This window comes from Chiloscyllium plagiosum, unplaced genomic scaffold (assembly GCF_037043375.1).
Source record: "Chiloscyllium plagiosum isolate Xiang-an unplaced genomic scaffold, Cpla_swu_hap1 HiC_scaffold_3, whole genome shotgun sequence".
Taxonomy (NCBI): Eukaryota; Metazoa; Chordata; class Chondrichthyes; order Orectolobiformes; family Hemiscylliidae; genus Chiloscyllium; species Chiloscyllium plagiosum.
Genome location: NW_028270141.1, coordinates 12,240,907 through 12,263,190, shown reverse-complemented (window position 1 = coordinate 12,263,190; position 22,284 = coordinate 12,240,907). Strand labels below are relative to the sequence as shown.

At 42.5% G+C, this 22,284-nt stretch overlaps 1 protein-coding gene across 1 annotated transcript in view; it reads right to left on the bottom strand.

Moving 5' to 3' along the window:
- Positions 1–22,284, bottom strand: part of LOC122540933 (structural maintenance of chromosomes protein 6-like) — a 78,358-nt gene that overhangs the window by 46,997 nt on the left and 9,077 nt on the right. Inside the window, exons 2-6 of the mRNA XM_043677256.2 lie at positions 12,164–12,342; positions 11,029–11,146; positions 7,643–7,748; positions 6,152–6,288; positions 5,304–5,365 (exon numbers count right to left, since the gene is read on the bottom strand). Of these exons, the coding sequence (XP_043533191.1) occupies positions 5,304–5,365; positions 6,152–6,288; positions 7,643–7,748; positions 11,029–11,146; positions 12,164–12,328 (588 nt within the window). The 5' untranslated portion in view covers positions 12,329–12,342. The remainder of the gene's footprint in view (positions 1–5,303; positions 5,366–6,151; positions 6,289–7,642; positions 7,749–11,028; positions 11,147–12,163; positions 12,343–22,284) is intronic.

Below are 22,284 nucleotides of genomic sequence, written 5' to 3'. Positions count from 1 at the left end.
TTGAATTGACTAACTGTATTTCACTGCATTTACATGATTTAAAGACAGCCTTTCCTGTTGCATTATATTTATACCATCAGTTCAGGCAGTAGCAAATCATATGCTGCAAAACATACCCTTTTCATAATGCAAAATGTACAGTCTTATATTTTGTGCATCATTACATCTTCGGCTATTTGCAGAAGTTATGTACTGAATCTTGTGGGAGGAGAATACAAGAGGACGAATTAAATCAAATTAATTTCCTCACTTCCAGACACTTGAACAGAACATTATTAGAACTGTCCTCTTATCACACATTATAAAATAGGACAACCTACATTTCTAATACGCCTTTAACTCAAGGCACACCACAAATGTTCAGAAATGATAAAGATAAAGAGCGTTAAAATTATATTATGGCCCAACTATGAGTCAATACAGAACAACAAGCACATGAATGGTGAATGAACAGGATTTGGTGCAAGTTCGGATATTAGCAACAGAAATGTGGAAGAATTTAAGAATCAGCCAAGATAGCAATGCAATAGCCAATGTCTCAAGGTGGTAAAAAGGCATGGATAAGTATTCTTTATGCTGAAAATGTGTTGCTGGAAAAGCGCAGCAGGTCAGGCAGCATCCAAGAAGCAGGAGAATCGACGTTTCGGGCATGAGCCCTTCTTCAGGAATGAGGAAAGTGTGTCCGGAGTGGGGGTGGGGGGGGGCGGGGGGGGGGGGGAAGAGGTCAGGAAGAAGATTGCAGGTTAGGAAGGCGGTGCTGAGTTCGAGGGATTTGACTGAGACAAGGTGGGGGGAGGGGAAATGAGAAACTGGAGAAATCTGAGTTCATCCCTTGTGGTTGGAGGGTTCCTAGGCGGAAGATGAGGCGCTCTTCTCCAACCGTCGTGTTGCTATGGTCTGGCGATGGAGGATCCAAGGACCTGCATGTCCTTGGTGGAGTGGGAGGGGGAGGGGGAGTTGAAGCGTTGAGCCATGGGGTGGTTGGTTGGTTGGTCCGGGTGTCCCAGAGGTGTTCCCTGAAACGTTCCGCAAGTAGGTGGCCTGTCTCCCCAATATAGAGTAGGCCCATGGCTACTCCTTTGGTTTGGAGAAAGTGGGAGGATTGGAAAGAGAAGTTGTTGAGGGTGAGGACCAGTTCAGTCAGTCGAAGGAGGGTGTTCGTGGAAGGGTACTGGTTGGTACGGCGGGAAAGGAAGAAGCGGAGGGCTTTGAGTCCTTCGTGATGGAGGTGTACAGGGACTGGATGTCCATGGTGAAGATAAAGCGTTGGGGACCGGGGAAGTGAAAATCATGGAGGAGCCTTGGGCACCCGCATGAGCCCCAGCTATGCCTGCCTCTTCGTAGGATATGTGGAACAGTCCATCTTCCACAGCTACACTGGCACCACCCTTTCCTCCGCTACATTGATGACTGTATCGGCGCTGCCTCGTGCTCCCACAAGGAGGTTGAACAGTTCATCCACTTTACCAACACCTTCCACCCCGACCTCAAATTCACCTGGACCGTCTCAGACTCCTCCCTCCCCTTCCTAGACCTTTCCATTTCTATCTCGGGCGACCGAATCAACACTGACATTTACTGTAAACCGACCAACTCCCACAGCTACCTAGACTACACCTCCTCCCACCCTGCCCCCTGTAAAAACGCCATCCCATATTTCCAATTCCTTAGTCTCTGTCGCATCTGCTCCCAGGAGGACCAGTTCCAATACCTTACAACCCAGATGGCCTCCTTCTTCAAAGACCATAATTTCCCCCCCAGACGTGATTGACAATGCCCTCCACCGCATCTCCTCCACTTCCCGCTTCTCCGTCCTTGAGCCCCGCCCCTCCAATCGCCACCAGGAGAGAACCCCACTGGTCTTCACCTACCACCCCACCAATCTCCATATACAGCGTATCATCCGTCGTCATTTCCGCCACCTCAAAACGGACCCCACCACCAGGGATATATTTCCCTCCCCTCCCCTATCAGCGTTCCAAAAAGATCACTCCCTCCGTGACTCCCTCGTCAGGTCCACACCCCCCATCAACCCAACCTCCACTCCCGGCACCTTCCGCTGCAACCGCAAGAAATGCAAAACTTGCGCCCACACCTCCCCCCTTACTTCCCTCCAAAGCCCCAAGGGATCCTTCCATATCCGCCACAAATTCACCTGCACCTCCACACACATCATTTATTGCTTCCGCTGCACCCAATGTGGGCTCCTCTATATTGGGGAGACAGGCCGGCTACTTGCGGAACATTTCAGAGGACACCTCTGGGACACCCGGACCAACCAACCTAACCATCCCATGGCTCAACACTTCAACTCCCCCTCCCACTCCACCAAGGACATGCAGGTCCTTGGACTCCTCCATCGCCAGACCATAGCAACACGACGGTTGGAGGAAGAGCGCCTCATCTTCCGCCTAGGAACCCTCCAACCACAAGGGATGAACTCAGATTTCTCCAGTTTCTCATTTCCCCTCCCCCCACCTTGTCTCAGTCAAATCCCTTGAACTCAGCACCGCCTTCCTAACCTGCAATCTTCTTCCTGACCTCTCCGCCCCCACCCCGGCCTATCACCCTCACCTTGACCTCCTTCCACCTATCGCATTTCCAATGCCCGTCCCCCAAGTCCCTCCTCCCTACCTTTTACCTTAGCCTGCTGGACACACTTTCCTCATTCCTGAAGAAGGGCTCATGCCCGAAACGTCGATTCTCCTGCCCCTTGCATGCTGCCTGACCTGCTGCGCTTTTCCAGCAACACATTTTCAGCTCTGATCTCCAGCATCTGCAGTCCTCACTTTCTCCTCCAAGTATTCTTTATACCAATGTAAATAAGCAGTATGGGTATGATTGAGCATTTATCTGCTCAGAGGCTCATCTCAAGGTCCACATAACATTAAGGTTGCAAACTGCCACTTTCAACCTCAGACAGCTGACAGACAGAGGGATGAGATTGTGGTAGGGATGGAGCTTTTAGAGGGACTTCAGTCTTCCAATAAGATCACATCACATAGGAACAGAAGTAGGCCAATCGGACCATCAAGTCTGCTCCATTTTTCAATTAGATCATCTGATAATCCTCAACTCCACTTTGCTGCATTTTCCCCATAACCCTAGATTCCTTTACTGATTAAAAATCTCTCTCTCTCAGCTTAATATGCTTAACTACCCAAACTCCTCAGTCCTCTATGGTAAACTATTCCACAAATTCACTTCCCTGAAAGAAGAAATTCACCGGCATCTCTGTTTTAAAAAGGATGACACCTTATTCTGAGATACGTCCTCTGGTTCTAGACTGTCGTACATGGGAAAAACAACCTTTTGCATATAAACTGTCAAGTCCCCTAAGAATCTTGTATATTTCAACAAGGTCGCCTTTCATTCTTCTAGATTCCAGCGAGTACAGTCCATCTTATTCAACTTCTCCTCACAAAGCAAGCCCTCCAAACTAGATATCAGCCCAGCGAGTCTTCTCTGGACTGCCTCCAATGACAAAATATCTTGACTTAAATAAGGGATTCAAAACTGTTCACAGTATTCCAGTTGTAGTCTGACTAGTGCCCCTACAGTTTTTGCCTTCTTTATTTCAAAGGGAGTGGAGTGTAAATATAAAGGCCAACATTCTATTTACCTTCTCTGTTACTTCTAAACTTACATGCAGCATATTGTAATTTATATATGAGGAATTGCAAATTCCTCTGTACTAAAGCTTTCTGCAATCTTTCTCCAATTAAATAATATTCAGCTTCTCCATTTTTCCTGCCAAAATGCAAAATCTCTCATTTTCCCACACTATCTTCCATCTGTCAAGTTTCTGATCACACATTTAATCTGTTGCTATCCATGTGTAGACTCTGTCATCCTCACCATTTGCATTTTCACCTATTTTTGTCTAATTTGGAAACTTAGCTATCATACACTCACTTTCCTCACTAATATATATTGCAAATAATTACAACCCTAGCAATGAACCCTGTGGCACTCCACTCGTTACAGCTGCCAACCTACCCATGTCCCCTTTATCCCAACACTATCTCCTATGAATTAGTCAATCTTGTTTCCATAATATACTACTCCAAAATCATGGGATCTTATCAAATGCCTACTGAAAATTCAAATTTATTAGCTCCAGTGCTTCTCCTTTATCTATCTTGATTGCTGCCTCCTTTGAAGAATTTTAATAAATTTGTCAGGTATATGTTGCCCATTGTGAAGCCATGCTGACTCTGCTCAAGTAAATTATGCACTTCTAAATGGTTTGCTATTACATCCTTGATAAAAGACTCAAAATATTTTCTCAGTAAGAGATACTAAACTAATTGGTCTACCTTACCAGTTTTTGTCTTGATTTTCTTTTTATATCCTGGCAATTTCACAATCCTCTAGAACTTTTCCACAAATAAATGATTCTTGGAAGGCTTCTGCCAGTGCATCCACTATTTATTTAACTACTTCTTTTAATACCTTAGAATGGATACCATCACTTCAAAGAGACTTATCAATCTTTAGCTGCCCTAGCAATCTTTATCAAGTGATAGTACTTGTGTTTATTCCCTCTCCTCCTTTTGAAACTTGATCATTTGCGATTTTGGAATGCTATTAGTGTCTTCTATTGTGAAGACAGATGCAAAATATTTATTCAACACCTCTGCCATTTCCTGGTTCCCCATTGTTATTTCCACAGCTTAATTCTCTCAGAGGTCTATGTCAACTTTAGCCTCTCTCTTCCTATTGATATATTCAAAGAAGCTCTTGCTGTCTGTCTCGATAACGTTTCCCAATACTTAGTTGAAATAAATTTCTGTTCGTCACTGCTGCATGTTGTGAAAAACTCGAAACAGTAGAGAGAGGCAGTACTGAGGTAGAGATGGGTATGAGAGTATATGTGGAACTTGACATTGTGATTCCAAAAGATGTTACCAAGGGCCAACAGGTAGCTAAGTGGTAATGAAGACATGGTGTGGAAGAAAAGTTGCATGTATTTCAGAAAGCAAAAGGTTTCAGTGTCAAATGATAGGCAAGTTGCAAAGCGAGCCATGTGAATATTAGTGCACAATGGAATTCTTAAAAGTTCAGTGAAGTCCTTGTTAAGCCTGGAATTATATTTGCCAATCATGTCTCTTCCTTTGATGGATAACAAAATATGTTCCAGAGTTCATGAGAATGTTACCCAATTATATTGTGAAGTAGGCTAGGCTTATGGTACTGAACTTTGAGGATTGCATCATCCAATTCATCTTACAAGCCAACAAATGACATTCCATTTCACAAAGATACTGCCTGTTTATATAAAAGTTGATGGGAAAACATACCTGGATATTAAACTGGTCTAATATTGTATTGAGTTCTTCCTTCTTTGTAGAAACGATGTGCCCTACAGAAAATATACATAATAATGAACACAAAATTTTCACTTAGTCAGTTTATAAATTGTAACTGGTTCTTGTGGCAGCAGTAGTTTCTCTACCCCAAGCCAAACGGTCAGGGTTCAAGTCATGTCTGCCATAATGTGAAGGTGCCAGTGTTGGACTGGAGTGGACAAAGTCAGACATCACATGACACCAGGTTATAATCTAACAGGTTTATCTGAAAGCACAAGCTTTGGAGCACTACTCCTTCATCACCTGACTCTGTTTCACAATATGCACAGTAGATTCATTAACTATAAACTAGTGTTTTCACCAACCACTATACTGATGCCAAGGAATCAATAAGATGAGTTGGTAACATCCAACAGCTAATCAAAACAAAGAGCTGGAGAAACTCAGTAGGTTTGGCAACATCTTATGACACAAGAAACAGACCTGCTGAGTTTTTCTGCATTTTAATTTGATTTTCAGGATTCACAGTATTTTACTTTTATTTCTATTGCGACTGATGTTTTTTCTAATTCACTTTGGATAACTGGAATGTCACTTAATTTTAAAATTACATAAGGAAAAAGACATTTTCCTTAATGTTGTCCCATTAGTTCTATTCAACACAGATCACTTACTATTACCAAAAGCAGAAATCCCAACTGTATGAGGGAAGAAATTTAAATAATCACAAAATACATTCTCCCATAGCAATTTACTTCAAAGGCTGACTACCTTTTAAAGTATCAAAAAATAAATATTAACATCAATAGAGGTTTACAGAATTAGTTAACCTGTTTTACCTGATTGATTTTTCAATCTGTACTGTCTTATTCCATCCCCAGAAATACGTTGTTCCACAATAACAGCCTCTCCATATTTATCAGGTTTAAAAGCGTCAGGTCCTCTGTTTCTCAATGTTATCGAAATATCTGCAGAACTACAAATTCAGTATGTCAGGTAGTTAGATAAAAAAAAACCCATTAATTATCAGCTCTTTTCAGAAACTTTCAAGATACCTTTAAGAAACCATTATTTAATGGGCAATTCAATTTTGCCACCATTGTTTCAAATGGAGCTCTGGACAGTGAAATCAAATTTGAAAACAACTTAATCTTTACAACTACGAGCAAAGCCACAAACCTCACAGAGTCAATATTTCAAGCCACAATCTGAACTGGGTCTGAAAAAACAAAGTTTAACTGAACTATGTTTCTAAACTAGGAGAAAGTGAGGACTGCAGATGCTGGGGATCAGAGCTTAAAAATGTGTTGCTGGAAAAGCGCAGCAGGTCAGGCAGCATCAAAGGAGAAGGAGAATCGACGTTTCGGGCATAAGCCCTTCTTCAGGAATCAGTTAACTAAACAACCAGCTCAGAGTTGTTATAACACACCTCTGGAGTAAGCAAGACTTGAACCTGCACCTCCCAATCCAGGGGTAGGGACACTACCACTATGCCACAGAGGGTCCCCCAAAATCAACTTGTTCAGATATGCTATGACAAGCCTTTGTATTAGAGTCCTCCAGCTCAGCAGGTAAGGATGCCATCCCGTAGCAAAAGCATCTCCAATTCGGTCTGGTAAAGAGTCACCATCTTGTTTCTCTCTGCACATGTGCTAGATGTGCTGAACATTTTTCAACACTTTACATTTCTATTGAAGGAAAATAACCCCAGTTTTCAGCCTTCCAGAAAGCAAACAGATGTCAATGAGCATCAGCTGTCTGATATCTGGTGTGGCACAACATTTAAAAAGAAACGTTAAGGTATGGGAAGAAAACAAACAAACTTTAAAAATTTCAAAGTCATACATTCATAATTTCATAAAAAGTAAATCAATACATGTGATTAAATAATGCCAGGCAGCACTAATTACCAACTATTATCATTTTGCTTAATGCGCACAGCTAAAGTGAGACAGAGCAGATCCCTAGTTATAGTCACCAGGGAATGGGAGCAGACCAGGGTCAAGCTAAGCAGTCACAGTGAACCACATCAACCTTTGATGGCATAGACTCCAAGATGGTCTTAGTGGAAGTCATATGAAAATGGGAGTCCGAAGCAGGTAGCCTTTACCACTCCAGGGTGAGGATGGGTGTGGATGTTTCAGGATGGCTATGAAGGCAGTGTGATGCACTTCATTCCTGCCCTAAGATGCCAACTGCCCCAACTCTGGCTTCTACAATACCTTACGTGACAGAACTTGGTCACAGACTGGCACATCCACCATGCACTTGTTACATTTGATGCACAGGAAACATATTTAAAAGTCAATACTAAAATTAATTAAACCTACTTTTGACCATCTTTCACAAATCCCTTTATAGAATATCCTCTGTTCGTGGCAGTAGCTTTTCCACCAAGGCCTACAATAAGGGCAGTCAAGACAGCGCTCTTCCCACCTAGAAAGAGAGAACAAGATTCATGTACTTTTGTATCAGTCCTGCAATAGCCTAGTTCAGAGAGATAGTTTCACAACTGTTGAGAGGACACAGCTTTCCAGAACAGCCTGCAAGAAGCATATATTAAGGCTCAGTTAGGTACCAGATCAGCAAGTTTGAATGCATTCATTCATGGGATGAGCTCATCACTGGCTAGGCCAGCATTTATTGCCCACCCCTAGTGGTGAGCTGCCTTTTTGAATTGTTGCAGTTGATGTGCGATAGAACAGTGATATTATCGTTGGTTATCAGATAACATTGAATTTATTGGAAAACAATGGAGAAAACAGACGGTGAAATAAGGGAACAAAACCAAAATTCTAGCGAAACTCAGCAAGTATGGCAGCATCTGTGGAAACAGAAACAGTTAACAATTCAAATCCAATGATTTCAGAAAAAAGTTGTTCTGGAGTGTCATATTGGACTTCAAACGTTAACTTTTTCTCTCTTCACAGACGCTGCCAAACCTGCTAAATTTACCCGCTATTTTCTGTTTCTTTTAATTTAAGATTTACAACATCCACAGTATTTTGCTATCATTAGAAAAATAAAGGATCATCTAAAACTTAACTCGTGGTTGGGGCAAAGAAATTTGGCAGTGAGGATTATAGGCTGGTTCTAGTGTCATAAAGAGATCTTGGATATGGGCAACAGGCCAGAAGCTAGGTTAATGAAGAGCACTGAGTCAATGTCATCTATCTTCAAGAGGGTACAAACATAAATGGGGTGTATACTATAATGTCAAGCAAGCTTATAATTAACACCCAGATATTAAGATACTAAAATAGATGAATTGTGACACAAGAAGTGAACTCCCACAAAGTATAAAATACAATTCTTTGTTCTCAAGAAAAGTCATATCCTACTTGAATTGTTAATTCTATTCCTCTCTTCCAATATGCTGTGACACCCAAGTTCATCAGTTCATTTTTTTTAAATTACAATCTCAAGCATCTGCAGTACTTTGCTGTTAATTGTTAATATATATATATCTATATAAAGGACTACTTTAAAAACACAGTTAACAGCCCAAAGTCAGCTGTAATCAAAAAAGGGCCAAATTTACCAATAATTCTCCAGGAAATTCTCCAAGGACAAAATCAGCCAGACTGTCAACACTAAGAATGCTCCTGATGAATCTGGAATGCCAATTATATTATAATCTGCTATAGAAACAGTGGCTTCTATGAAAAACCCTCACACCATAGAATTGCAAACTACAGTTATCCAACGTGATGCGTAAATGACCTCTTAACACCTGGAACAGTAAGTTTTGGTCTTAGTGATAATTGCTGCTTCTCCTTCTCCAGAGCCTCCAAAATATCAAACCAAACTACATCTCTGACTATACAATTTTCAAACAGACAACAGCTGAGAGTTCAGCATTGATCCAGACCGTTTTTTTAATTAATTTGCTCATGGGATGTTGGAATTGCCAGCAAGGCCAGCATTTAATGCCCATCACTAATTGCCATTGAAATGACTGAATTGCTGATCCTTTCAGACCAAGTTAAAAGCCAACTACATTGATGTGGATCTGGAGTCAAATGTTGGCCAGATCGTAGAAACATAGAAAACAGGAGAACGCTGGCATTCGGTCTTTCTAACCAGCCGCACCATTCAAGTGATCATGGCCGACCATTCAACACTGTACCCTGTTCTCACTTTCTTCCCATACCCTTTGATCCCTTTTCCCCCTAGGAACTATATCTGGCTCCTTCCTGAAAACATTCAATGTGCTGGCCTCAGACCATTTTCAGTGAGGCTCATCACTTTCAGGGTGAATACACTGGCCTATCAAACATCTTTAAACTGATCCATGGTTCAGGATTTCGTAGTCATTGGGAACTGTTCCCCTGTGTTTATTCTATCTAGTCCTTATTCTTCTAACTCCTGTGAATTCTTAATCGATTCAGTCTCTCTTCATATATCAGTCCTGTCACGCTGGTAAAATTTTATTACACTTCTTCCATAGTTGGAACATCTTTCTTCAGACGAGATCAAAACTGCATATGGTACTTCAGGTGTGGTCTCACCAAGGCACTGTACAATTGCAGAAAAACATCCTTGCTCCTGTACTTGAGAATCTTCTCACTAACCAACATCCCATTTACCTTTTCACTGCCTGCTACACCTGCAAGTTCACTTTCAGCAACTAGAGTACTGTATATGGATGCATAGGCTCATTGCGCCTGCCTCTTTCCAAATCTAAACTGCCATTCAGATAATAATCTACCTTCCTGTTTTGCTACCAACATGGATAACTTCACACATTATATTTTATTTGCCATGCATTTGCCCACTCTCAACAGATCAGATAACGACAACAGATTTCCTTCTATAAAGGCCATAACCAAACCAGGTGGACAGTTACTATAATCGGCAACAGTCACCATTAGACAAGCTTTGTTTTATTTCATATTTTTATTGAATTGAAATTTCACCATTTGTCATGGTGAGATTCAAACACATTCCTAGATGTTTAATCAGGGACTCTTGGATTTCTAATCCACTATATCACCATCTCCCTATTTACTGACAATAATCAACATCCATATGTCTGAGTTAAAAAGGAAAAGCCTCTAGCTTGTGAAAAGCAGAGACCAATTTATATTTTTGCACATCCTTTCACCAAAACAATGAAGCCGAAGTCATGTACCAATTAAAAAAGAACTTCCTCATAACACATTTGAAGAGTTTTTAAAAGAGATTGCCTATAATCTAACTATTGGCTAGCAAATCTACTTATTCAAAATTTTGACTTTTGGATGCTATATTAATCTCAAGGACATCGATGAAATGATATCCCTTATTGAATCATCTCAATTTCTTCTGACTGTATATCCTCTTCAATGTTGTCATTGTATTTGTGTTGCAAGATATCCCCCACCAGAGTATCTGAAATAAACATCATTTTAATTTCATTTTACCACAAGTTGAAGGAGCAAGGGAAATATATCCCCACCATTTAACGAATAACCAGGTAAAATTAAATAACAGACTGAATAATGGAAAGGTGGTGAGAATGGGAAGAAAGATTTGCTTTCAAAACTTGACAAAACACAAGATTTATAACCCACACATATTAGGTCATCTATGGAATTACCTATTGTGAACAAAGTCTTTATAAGTTTCATGTGAAGCCGGGTTAGACAACAAGCAAAATTAGGTTTAAATAGTTATTATACATTATGATTTGAAAAGCAGAGACAATTATAACAATAATATTGAAAGTACTTACTTCCATTGTTTCCAACCACAAAATTTACATTGGGTCCAAACTTAAAAGGTCCAAGGCAGGCATGGCACATGAAGTTTTTCAATGAAATACTTTCAATTATTCCTACGTCACCTTCACTCTGAAACAAGAAAATCAAGATTAGATCAGTATAAATGGATAGCAAGACTAAAATATTGCTACTGCTTCATATTCTCATGTTTCCTTCAAAAAATATGAACTGCAATTCAAAATACCAGCACATCAATACAAAAGTAACAGATCCTGTTATTCCCCTTCTCCTGACAGAAAAATAAAAAGTTGCTAAATGACTTAGACTGCAATAAATTCAAATTCAATTGTGTAACAACAGTTAACACTCAATTACTGATCAAATCGACATTGCATTTGAAATTACCAGCACTACATTTTTCTCCATTCACACATTTCTAACAAAACCCAAAATGACTTTGCAGATGTGACATTCTCTGTGAGCTGTGCCCTTAGTTAAAAAGTGCTGAATGTCTGTTTGAAGAATGGAGATTTTTCAAAAAGCTAAGCAAAATATACACAAAGGGAAGATGACAATTATCTTGCAAGGGAATAATAATGGAAGAAATTAAAGTTTAAAGACTCAAATCAAGACCAAGAAAAGGAAAACTTAATGAATGAAAGAGTTAGACAAGATTATCAATTAAACTGAAAGTTGTATTAGCAGATAATAGGCAATTTAGGCACAAGACTGCAAAGCAACCTCTGTCATGAAAAGACACTGAATCAGTAACACGGAAGAATCACACATTTAACTCATGTTTCAGAATCAACATATCAGGACAATTACCTAAACTGCATCTTTCACAAATTGTGCAATTTTACTTATCCAAGATTATACTTATGTTTTTATCTTTGGATGTTGAGCAAGTTCAACCTGAAGCAACCCAATATATCTTGTTATACTGTTCTTAAGCACGCCTCTTGGATTGCCCCCCCCTCTTTTCTTCAGAAAAAACTATCAAAATTGTGTATCTATTTAGGTTATTGCTCATAATCAGATACCAAGGACTGCACAAAAACAACGCAGCAGAATCATAATGCTTTTTTTTAGAAAAGGGAATTGTCGCACTTGTACAACCTAGTCTACTAATTATATATAGCTTACCAAGAATGAATTTGGAGGTAGGCTGTCTCCACTTTGTCCATTCGTTGTCACAGTTTTCCCTTTCGTCGTTTTGGCTTCCTCTGCATCACAGTCCTTTATATCTTCAGTTTTAATTCTCTTTACGGGCAGCGTTCCCTCAGAAATATCTTCTTTTCGTTTTGACATACTAAATATTGAGACTAGAAAAATGAATAGAAATTATGAATGACATAAACATAAAAATCATAACTGTGAAAGAAGCTGAAATCTAATGCATATTTACTTTCTTGACAGCTTTGAGTAGTCTCAAAACATTTCCAGATTCTGGATTAATGGTGCTGGAAGAGCACAGCAGTTCAGGCAGCATCTGAGTAGTAAAATCGATGTTTCGGGCAAAAGCCCTTCATCAGGAATAAAGGCAGACGGCCTCAAGGGCGGAAGATAAGCTAGAAGAGGGTGGGGAGAAAGTAGCATAGAGTATAATAGGTGAGTGGGGGAGGGGATGAAGGTTTTAGGTCAGGGAGGAGAGGGTGGAGTGGATAGGTGGAAAAGGAGATAGGCAGGTAGGACAAGTCATGGGGACAGTGGTGAGTTGGAAGTTTGGAACTAGGGTGAGGTGGGGGAAGGGGAAATGAGGAAACTGTTGAAGTCCACATTGATGCCCTGGGGTTGAAGCGTTCCGAGGTGGAAGATGAGGCGTTCTTCCTCCAGGCGTCTGGTGGTGAGGGAGCGGCGGTGAAGGAGGCACAGGACCTCCATGTCCTCTGCATAGTGGGAGGGGTAGTTGAAATGTTGGGCCACAGGGCAGTGTGGTTGATTGGTGGGGGTGTCCCGGAGATGTTCCCTAAAGCGCTCTGCTCGGAGGCGTCCAGTCTCCCCAATGTAGAGGAGGCCGCATCAGGAGCAACGGATACAATAAATGATATTGGTGGATGTGCAGGTAAAACTTTGATTGATGTGGAAGGCTCCTTTCTGGCCTTGGATGGACATGAGGGAGGAGGTGTGGGCGCAGGTTTTGCAATTCCTGCGGTGGCAGGGGAAGGTGCCAGGATGGGAGGGTGGGTTGTAGGGGAGCATGGACCTGACCAGATAGCCACAGATGGAACGGTCTTTGCGGAAAGCGGAAAGGGGTGGGGAGGGAAATATATCCTGGTGGTGGGGTCTGGTTGGAGGTGGCGGAAATGTCGGCGGATGATTTGGTTTATGCGAAGGTTGGTAGGGTGGAAGGTGAGCACCAGGGCGTTCTGTCCTTGTTACGGTTGGAGGGGTGGGGTCTGAGGGCGGAGGTGCCGGATGTGGACGAGATGCGTTGGAAGGGAAATTGCAGTCTCGAAAGAAGGAGGCCATCTGGTGTGTTCTGTGGTGGAACTGGTCCTCCTGGGAGCAGATACGGCAGAGGCGGAGGAATTGGGAATACGGGATGTCATTTTTGCAAGAGGTAGGGTGGGAAGAGGTGTAAACCAGGTAGCTGTGGGAGTCGTGGGTTTGTAAAAAATGTCAGTGTCAAGTTGGTCGTCATTAATGGAGATGGAGAGGTCCAGGAAGGGGAGGGAGGTGTCAGAGATGGTCCAGGTAAATTTAAGGTCAGGGTGGAATGTGTTGGTGATTTTCAAAAGACCTGAAGATGTTAAAATACAACCTTCCAGTTCTTCGAATGAAGTTTGATTAACCCTGAGTGCATCATTCCAGCTAAAAAATGTACTTATTCTGAAGTTTCAGCCCTCTTCACTAAGAACATTCATGAGCTTGCAGCAAATTCACAAACTTGCATGCAATGTCAGTTCTTGTCTTGGCTGGATCTGTAACAAATACATCAACATAGCTCTTCCAGTTTCTGTTCCCAATTATATTGCTGTGCATTACAAATTGCCCGTGTGCACATTTTAACTTCTTTAATTGGAAAAACACTGCCAGTGCTGTCTCCTTTCACTTATCAATCAGGATACAGACCTGTACATGGATGCACAATGTTGAAAACTTCAAACAATATGGATGCTGGAAAAGACCATCCTCCAGTGGACATCAAAAACAAGGCAATGGTGGCATTATGACATTACATCATGAAACCTTACAGCATTTTGTCTCTCTTGCCTTCCAGTTTACTATGTTCACTTCTGTCGTTCTTCATTTCCCTCCCCCACACTTTCACTTGCACATAATCTATTACACTTCTAAATCTCTGCATTGAGATGAAAAGTCTTAGACCTGAATCTAGGTCTGCTGAGTATTTCCAGCATATTCTCCATCAAGTTTCCAGCCTCTAGTATTGTGTTTTTGCAGCTGACAATGGATACCATCAATGTTGTGGTTCTGTTTGCCGAGCTGGGAATTTGTGTTGCAGACGTTTCGTCCCGTCTAGGTGACATCCTCAGTGCTTGAGAGCCTCCTGTGAAGCGCTTCTGTGATGTTTCCTCCGGCATTTATAGTGATTTGCATCTGCAACACAAATTCCCAGCTCGGCGAACAGAACCACAACAATGAGCACCCGAGCTACAAATCTTCTCACAAACTTTCGATATCATCAATGAAATCACAAAATGATCCCATGAAGAGTTCCAATGTTATAAAGAACAAAATAAAACTACTGTCTGCAACATTTGTATAAATATTGCCTTCATACTATGGTGCAAAGTTTTGCTGTGGTTAATCTAAGTGCAACAAGCATTTATGCAGCTGCATGTGAGATTTAGAAATGATTAACATTTGTATAAAATAACAAACGGGAAGTTAAGAAAGACTGAAGCAGAAAATCAAATTTATATGGTAAATGGAGTATTGAAATGCAAGGACAAATGACACTTTCAGACACAGATTTCATACAATTATATAAATTTCATACCTATTGATAGTCACATAACACACTTAGGCCCAATTGGTTCCTGAAAAGTCATTCATTTGATAGTACTATATTCAAGAAATCAGTTCAGAGGTTTTCAAAAGGTGACTAGAGTCTAATGAGGGCTAAAGAAAAAGCAAAATGGCAAGCAAGTGGAAGATGTTACAACAATAATTGAATGAAAGACCAGCTAGCATGCAAACTCAACTTTAAACTTCAACAGAGAATTATACGGCTGAAGCTAACACCTTCTCCTCAACTGTCAACAAAATAGACTAGATAGACATTCACATTCAACATAGATCGTGATATAAAACATAGAACAATACAGTGCAGAACAGGCCATTCGGCCCTCGAACTTGCACTAACCTGTGAACTAATCTAAGCCCATCCCCCACACTATCCCACCATCATCCGTATGCTTATCCAAGGACTATTTAAATGCCCCTAATGTGGCTGAGTTAATTACATTGACAGACAGGGCATTCTACACCCTTACGACACTCTCAGTAAAGAACCTGCCTCTAACATCTGTCTTAAATCTATCACCCCTCAATTTGTAGTTATGTCCCCTCATACAAGCTGAAAAAGACTCTCACTGTCTACCCTATCTAATCCTCTGATCATCTTGTATGTCTCTATTAAATCCCCCCTTAGCCTTCTTCTTTCCAATGAGAACAGACCCAAGTCTCTTAGCCTTTCCTGATAACAGCTTCTCCCCAGACCAGGCCAAATCCTGGTAAATCTCCTCTGAACCTTTTCCAATGCTTCCACATGTTGTGACATCAATTTTTAATCTCCACGAAATATGCTCTCGGCTTCAACATTGCAAAGACATATTATAAGCGAATCCTTTGTCACACAATCACAAGTTCACTTTTGCTGCACAATATAGATTTTAAAAATCCTGAAAATGGGACAATATTGTGTGCAGTATTTGAATTGCAAACATGCACAAACATTCATTGCAATGGCATGGGAACAAAACAAAGCTGGCATATCTATTTTTCAAAAGCGACATGTTTGAAACCCTACAAATAGCTTTCTACCCAACTAGTCTTTAAATAGATATTACTTATGTCACAAATGACATCCTATGTGCCACGATGAAGGCAAACCACCACTTCTCAACAGTCTGCAAATTTACTCTAAATGGCCACAAAATTCGCCTTCAACATGCCACCCTGAAGGGACTGCCTTTGCCTTAGTTCTATCTTTTCTATCCGGCTTTGCCAAAAAAAACATCTATTGCAATGGTTTAACCTCACTCCATGATCAATACATGGGCATTTACCTCCCACTCCCCCCTCAAAAACATTCTTATGTCTCAATCTTATCAGTACTATGTCGTGCCTTTACATCAGCTGAAAACAAAGCATCAAGTTTCTCATACACATCAATGGCACCAACTCTACCTCCCTGACATTTTTCTCAAATCCTCCAATATCTCAAATCAGAATCATGCACCATTTACCGAGAGATGCGAGAGAGGAGCAAAGAACTTCTGGGAAGTCATATATTTGTGTTGTTGCGTTACCCGAAACGCTACTCGGGTAGTGTCTCCTACCCATCCTCCTCCTCTAACCAAAAAAAAAGGTTCTGTGGTAAGGTAACAAGTTTATTTTTTATTCCTTAATTTTCAACAGTCTCTTTGGGAATTTAGAATAGTGGGAATGGAGGTTAGGGCAGTTGAATGCTCCTCTTGCAGAATGTAGGAGGTAAGTGTCACCACTAGTGTCCCTGCTGACTACATCTGTGGGAAGTGCACCCAACTCCAGCTCTTCAACAACTGCGTTAGGGAACTGGAACTAGAGCTGGATGAACTTCGGATCATTCGGGAGGAAGAGGTGGTTATTGAGAGGAGTTACAGGGAGGTAGTCACTCCTCAGGTACAAGAAAAAGGCAGAAGGATTACAGTTAGGGGATGGAAAGGGAACCGGCAGGCAGTGCAGGGACCCCCTGTGGCCATTCCCCTCAACAATAAATATACCATTTTGGATACTGTTGGGGGGGGGGGGGGGGGGGGGGAAACTTACCAGGGAAAGCAGTGGGACATAGGGCTCTGGCACAGAGACTGTCCCTGCTGCTCAGAAGGGAAGTGGGAAGAGGAGCAGTGCTGTAGTCATTGGGACTCCATAGTTAGGGGGACAGATAGGAGGTTCGGTGGAGACGAGAGAGACTCACGGTTGGTGTGTTGCCTCCCAAGTGCCAGGGTTTGTGATGTCTCTGATCGTGTTTTTGGGATCCTTAAGTGGGAGAGGGAGCAGCCCCAAGTCGTGGTCCACATAGGCACCAACGACATCGGTAGGAAGAGAGATGGGGATTTCAGGCAGAAATTTAGGGAGCTAGGATGGAAGCTCAGAGCTAGAACGAACAGAGTTGTTGTCTCTGGTTTGTTGCCCTGGCCACGTGCGAGTGAGGCGAGGAATAGGGAGAGAGAGGAGCTGAACACGTGGGCTACAGGGATGGCGCAGGAGGGAGGGTTTTGGATTCTAAGATAATTGGGGTTCTTTCTGGGGTAGGTGGGACCTCTACAAGCAGGATGGTCTTCATTTGAACGAGAGGGGTACCAATATCTTGGGGGGGGGGGGGGGGGAATTCGCCAAGGCTATTGGGGTGGGTTTAAACTAATCCAGCAGGGGATGGGAACCAAAATTGTAGTTCGAGTAGAAAAGGTTGAGTGTAGGGAGGTCCGAAATCAAGTTTCAGGGACGCAAGATGGCACCGGCAAGCAAGAAGTTGGTTTGAAGTGAGTCTACTTCAACACCAGGAGCATCCGGAATAAGGTGGGTGAACTTGCAGCATGGGTTGGTACCTGGGACTTCGATGTTGTGGCCATTTCGGAGACATGGATAGAACAAGGACAGGAATGGTTGTTGCAGGTTCCAGGATTTAGATGTTTCAGTAAGAACAGAGAAGATGGTAAAAGAGGGGGAGGTGTGGCATTGTTGGTCAAGGACAGTATTACAGTTGCAGAAAGGATGTTTGGGGACTCGTCAACTGAGGTAGTATGGGCAGAGGTTAGAAACAGGAAAGGAGAGGTCACCCTGTTGGGAGTTTTCTATAGGCCTCTGAATAGTTCCAGAGATGTAGAGGAAAGGATAGCAAAGATGATTCTCGATAGGAGTGAGAGAGACAGGGTAGTTGTCATGGGGGACCTCAACTTACCAAATATTGACTGGGAACACGATAGTACGAGTACTATAGATGGGTCAGTTTTTGTCCAGGTGCAGGAGGGCTTCCTGACAGTATGCAGACAGGCCAACAAGGGGCGAAGCCACATTAGATTTGGTACTGGGTAATGAGCCCAGCCAGGTGTTAGACTTGGACGTAGGTGAGCACTTTGGTGATGGCAATCAAAATTCTGTTATGTTTTACTTTAGTGATAGGAAGGGAAAGGTGTATACCACTGGGCAAGAGTTACAGCTGAGGGAAAGGCAATTACGATGCGATTAGGCAAGATTTAGGAAGCATAGGATGGGGATGGAAACTGCAGAGGATGGGCACGTTAGAAATGTGGAGCTTATTCAAGGAAACGCTCCTGTGTGTCCTAGATAAGTATGTACCTGTCAGGCAGGGAGGAAGCTGTAGAGCGCGGGAACCGTGGTTTACTAAGGAAGTGGAATCTCTAGTAAAGAGGAAGAAGGCGGCTTATGTTAGGATGAGATGTGAAGGCTCAGTTAGGGTGCTTGAGAGTTGCAAGGTAGCCAGGAAAGACCTAAAGAGAGAGCTAAGAGGCAGGAGGAGACATGAGAAGTTATTGGCAGATAGGATCAGGGAAAACCCTAAGGCTTTCTATAGGTATTTAAGGAATAAAAGAATGACGAGAATAAGATTAGGACCAATCAAGGATAGTTGTAGGAAGTTGAGTGTGGAGTCAGAGAAGATAGGGGAAGCACTAAATGAATATTTTTCGACAGTATTCACTCTAGAAAACGACAATGTTGTCGAGGTGAATACTGAGATACAGGCTACTAGACTAGGTGGGATTGAGGTTCACAAAGAAGAGGTATTAGAAATCCTGCAGAGTGTGAAAATAGATAAGTCCCCTGGGCTGGATGGGATTTATCCTAGGATCCTTTGGGAAGCCAGGGAGGAGATTGCCGAGCCTTTGACATTGATCTTTAAATCATCATTGTCTACAGGGATAGTGCCAGAAGACTGGAGGATAGCAAATGTGGTTTCCCTGTTCAAGAAGGGGAGAAGAGACAACCCTGGTAATTATAGACCAGTGAGCCTTACTTCGGTTATTGGTAATGTGTTGAAAAAGGTTATAAGAGATAGGATTTATAATCATTTAGAAAATAATTTGATTAGGGATAGTCAGCACAGTTTTGTGAAGGGTAGGTCATGCCTCACAAACCTTATTGAGTTCTTTGAGAAGGTGACCATACAGGTAGATGAGAGTAAACCGGTTGATGTGGTGTATATGGATTTCAGCAAGGCGTTCGATAAGGTTCCCCACAGTAGGCTATTGTACAAAATGCGGAGGAATGGGATTGTGGGAGATATAGCAGTTTGGATCAGTAATTGGCTTGCTGAAAGACGACAGAGGGTAGTGGTTGATGGGAAATATTCATCCTGGACTCCAATTACTAGTGGTGCACTGCAGGGGTCGGTGTTGGGTCCACTGCAGTTCGTCATTTTTATAAACGACCTAGATGAGGGCGTAGAAGGGTGGGTTAGTAAATTTGATTAGATTAGATTACTTACAGTATGGAAACAGGCCCTTCGGCCCAACAAGTCCACACCACCCCGCCGAAGCACAACCCACCCATACCCCTACATTTACCCCTTACCTAACACTACGGGTAACTTAGCATGGCCAATTCACCTGACCTGCACATCTTTGGACTGTGGGAGGAAACCGGAACACCTGGAGGAAACCCACGCAGACACGGGGAGAATGTGCAAACTCCACACAGTCAGTCGCCTGAGGCGGGAATTGAACCCGGGTCTCTGGCGCTGTGAGGCAGCAGTGCTAACCACTGTGCCGCCCACAAACGACACTAAGGTCGGTGGAGTTGTGGATAATGACGAAGGGTGTTGTGGGTTACAGAGAGACATAGATAAGCTACAGAGCTGGGCTGAGAGGTGGCAAATGGAGTTTAATGTGGACAAGTGTGAGGTGATTCACTTTGGTCGAAGTAACCAGTATACAAAGTACTGGGCTAATGGTAAGATTCTTGGTAGTGTAGATGAGCAGAGAGATCTCGGTGTCCATGTACATAGATCCTTGAAAGTTGCCAACCAGGTTGATAGGGTTGTTAAGAAGGCACACAGTGTTTTAGCTTTTATTAATAGAGGGATTGAGTTCCGGAACCATGAGGTTATGCTGCAGCTGTACAAAACTCTGGTGCGGCCGCACTTAAGGTATTGCGTACAGTCCTGGTCACCACATTATAAGAAGATGTGGTAGCTTTGGAAAAGGTGCAGAGGAGATTTACTAGGATGTTGCCTGGTATGGAGGGAAGGTCTTACGAAAGGCTGAGGGACTTGAGGCTGTTTTCGTTAGAGAAAAGGTTGAGAGGTGACTTAATAGAGACATATAAGATATTCAGAGGGTTAGATAGGGTGGACAGGGAGAGCCTTTTTCCAAGTATAGTGATGGCGAGCACGAGAGGGGCATAGCTTTAAATTGAGGGGTGATAGATATAGGATAGATGTCAGAGGTAGTTTCTTTACTCAGAGAGTAGTAAGGGTATGGAATGCTTTGCCTGCAACGGTAGCAGACTCGCCAACTTTAAGTACATTTTAGTCATCATTGGACAAGCATATGGATGTACATGGAATAGTGTAGGTTAGATGGGCTTCAGATTGGTATGACCGTTCGGCGCAACATTGAGGGCCGAAGGGTCTGCAGTGTGCTGTAATGTTCTACGTTCACCATACTCAAACTATGTTCTAACCAAAGTTCAATACAGGTTTAAAATCACCTCCTTACATTCCAATTCTATTCTTCCAGAGACAAAGCCCAGTACATGGTTTGCCTTTTTATGATCTTGCTACATATATTTGATTGCAGGAATCTGTTTGCCATCATGGAAGCATTGAAAATAGCAGGAGTAGGCGATTCTGCCCTTCAAGTTTGCTCAGATATCTGCTGATAATCCAACTCAGTGCTCTGTTCCTGCTTCCTCCCCATTGATGTTGTCCAGTTAAAGGCATCAAAACATATCTCCTTCTTGAAAACAATGTTTTGGCCTTAACTGCTTTCTGCTGCAGAGAATTCTGTAGGCTCATCACTCTTTGGGTGAAGAAATTTCTCCTCAGGTCAGTCTGAAATGGCCTACCTCATTTCCTTTATCAGTGACCCCTGATGAACCAGAAAAATCTTTCCTGTGTTTACCATGCCTGGTCCTGTCACAAGTTTGTGTTTCTGAGAACTTCCCTCCTCATTCTTCTAGATTACAGTGAACATAGGCATTACCAATCCAGTCTCTCTTCATATATCAGTCCTGCATTCCAGGACTCAGTGTGGTAAACCTTCACTGTACCCTTTCCATAGCCAGAACATCCTTCCTCACGTAAGGAGTGTAAAATTGTGCAAACTACTCAGGTGCGATCTCACCAAGGCACTCGACAATTGCAGCAAGACACCCCTGCTCCTGTATTTGAATTCTCTTGCTGTGTAGGCCAACATACAATTTGGCTTCTTTACTGCCTGCTATATGCTTACTTTTAGCAACTTGTATACAAGGAGATCCAGGTCTCGTTACACCTCACCTTTCCATTCTATCACCGTTCAGGTAATAAACCGCCTTCCTGTTTTTGATACCAAAGTAGACAATGGTAGGCCATTTCAGACTGACCTGAGGAGAAATTTCTTCACCCAAAGAGTGATGAGCCTACAGAATTCTCTGCAGCAGAAAGCAGTTAAGGCCAAAACATTGTTTTCAAGAAGGAGATATGTTTTGATGCCTTTAACTGGACAACATCAATGGGGAGGATCAGTGGTGCTGGAAGAGCACAGCAATTCAGGCAGCATCCAACGAGCAGCAAAATCGACGTTTCGGGCAAAAGCCCTTCATCAGGAATAAAGGCAGAGAGCCTGAAGCGTGGAGAGATAATCTAGAGGAGGGTGGGGGTGGGGAGAAAGTAGCATAGAGTACAATAGGTGAGTGGGGGAGGAGATGAAGGTGATAGGTCAGGGAGGAGAGGGTGGAGTGGATAGGTGGAAAAGGAGCTAGGCAGGTCGGACAAGTCCGGACAGGTCAAGGGGACAGTGCGGGCTGGAAGTTTGAAACTAGGATGAGGTGGGGGAAGGGGAAATGAGGAAGCTGTTGAAGTCCACATTGATGCCCTG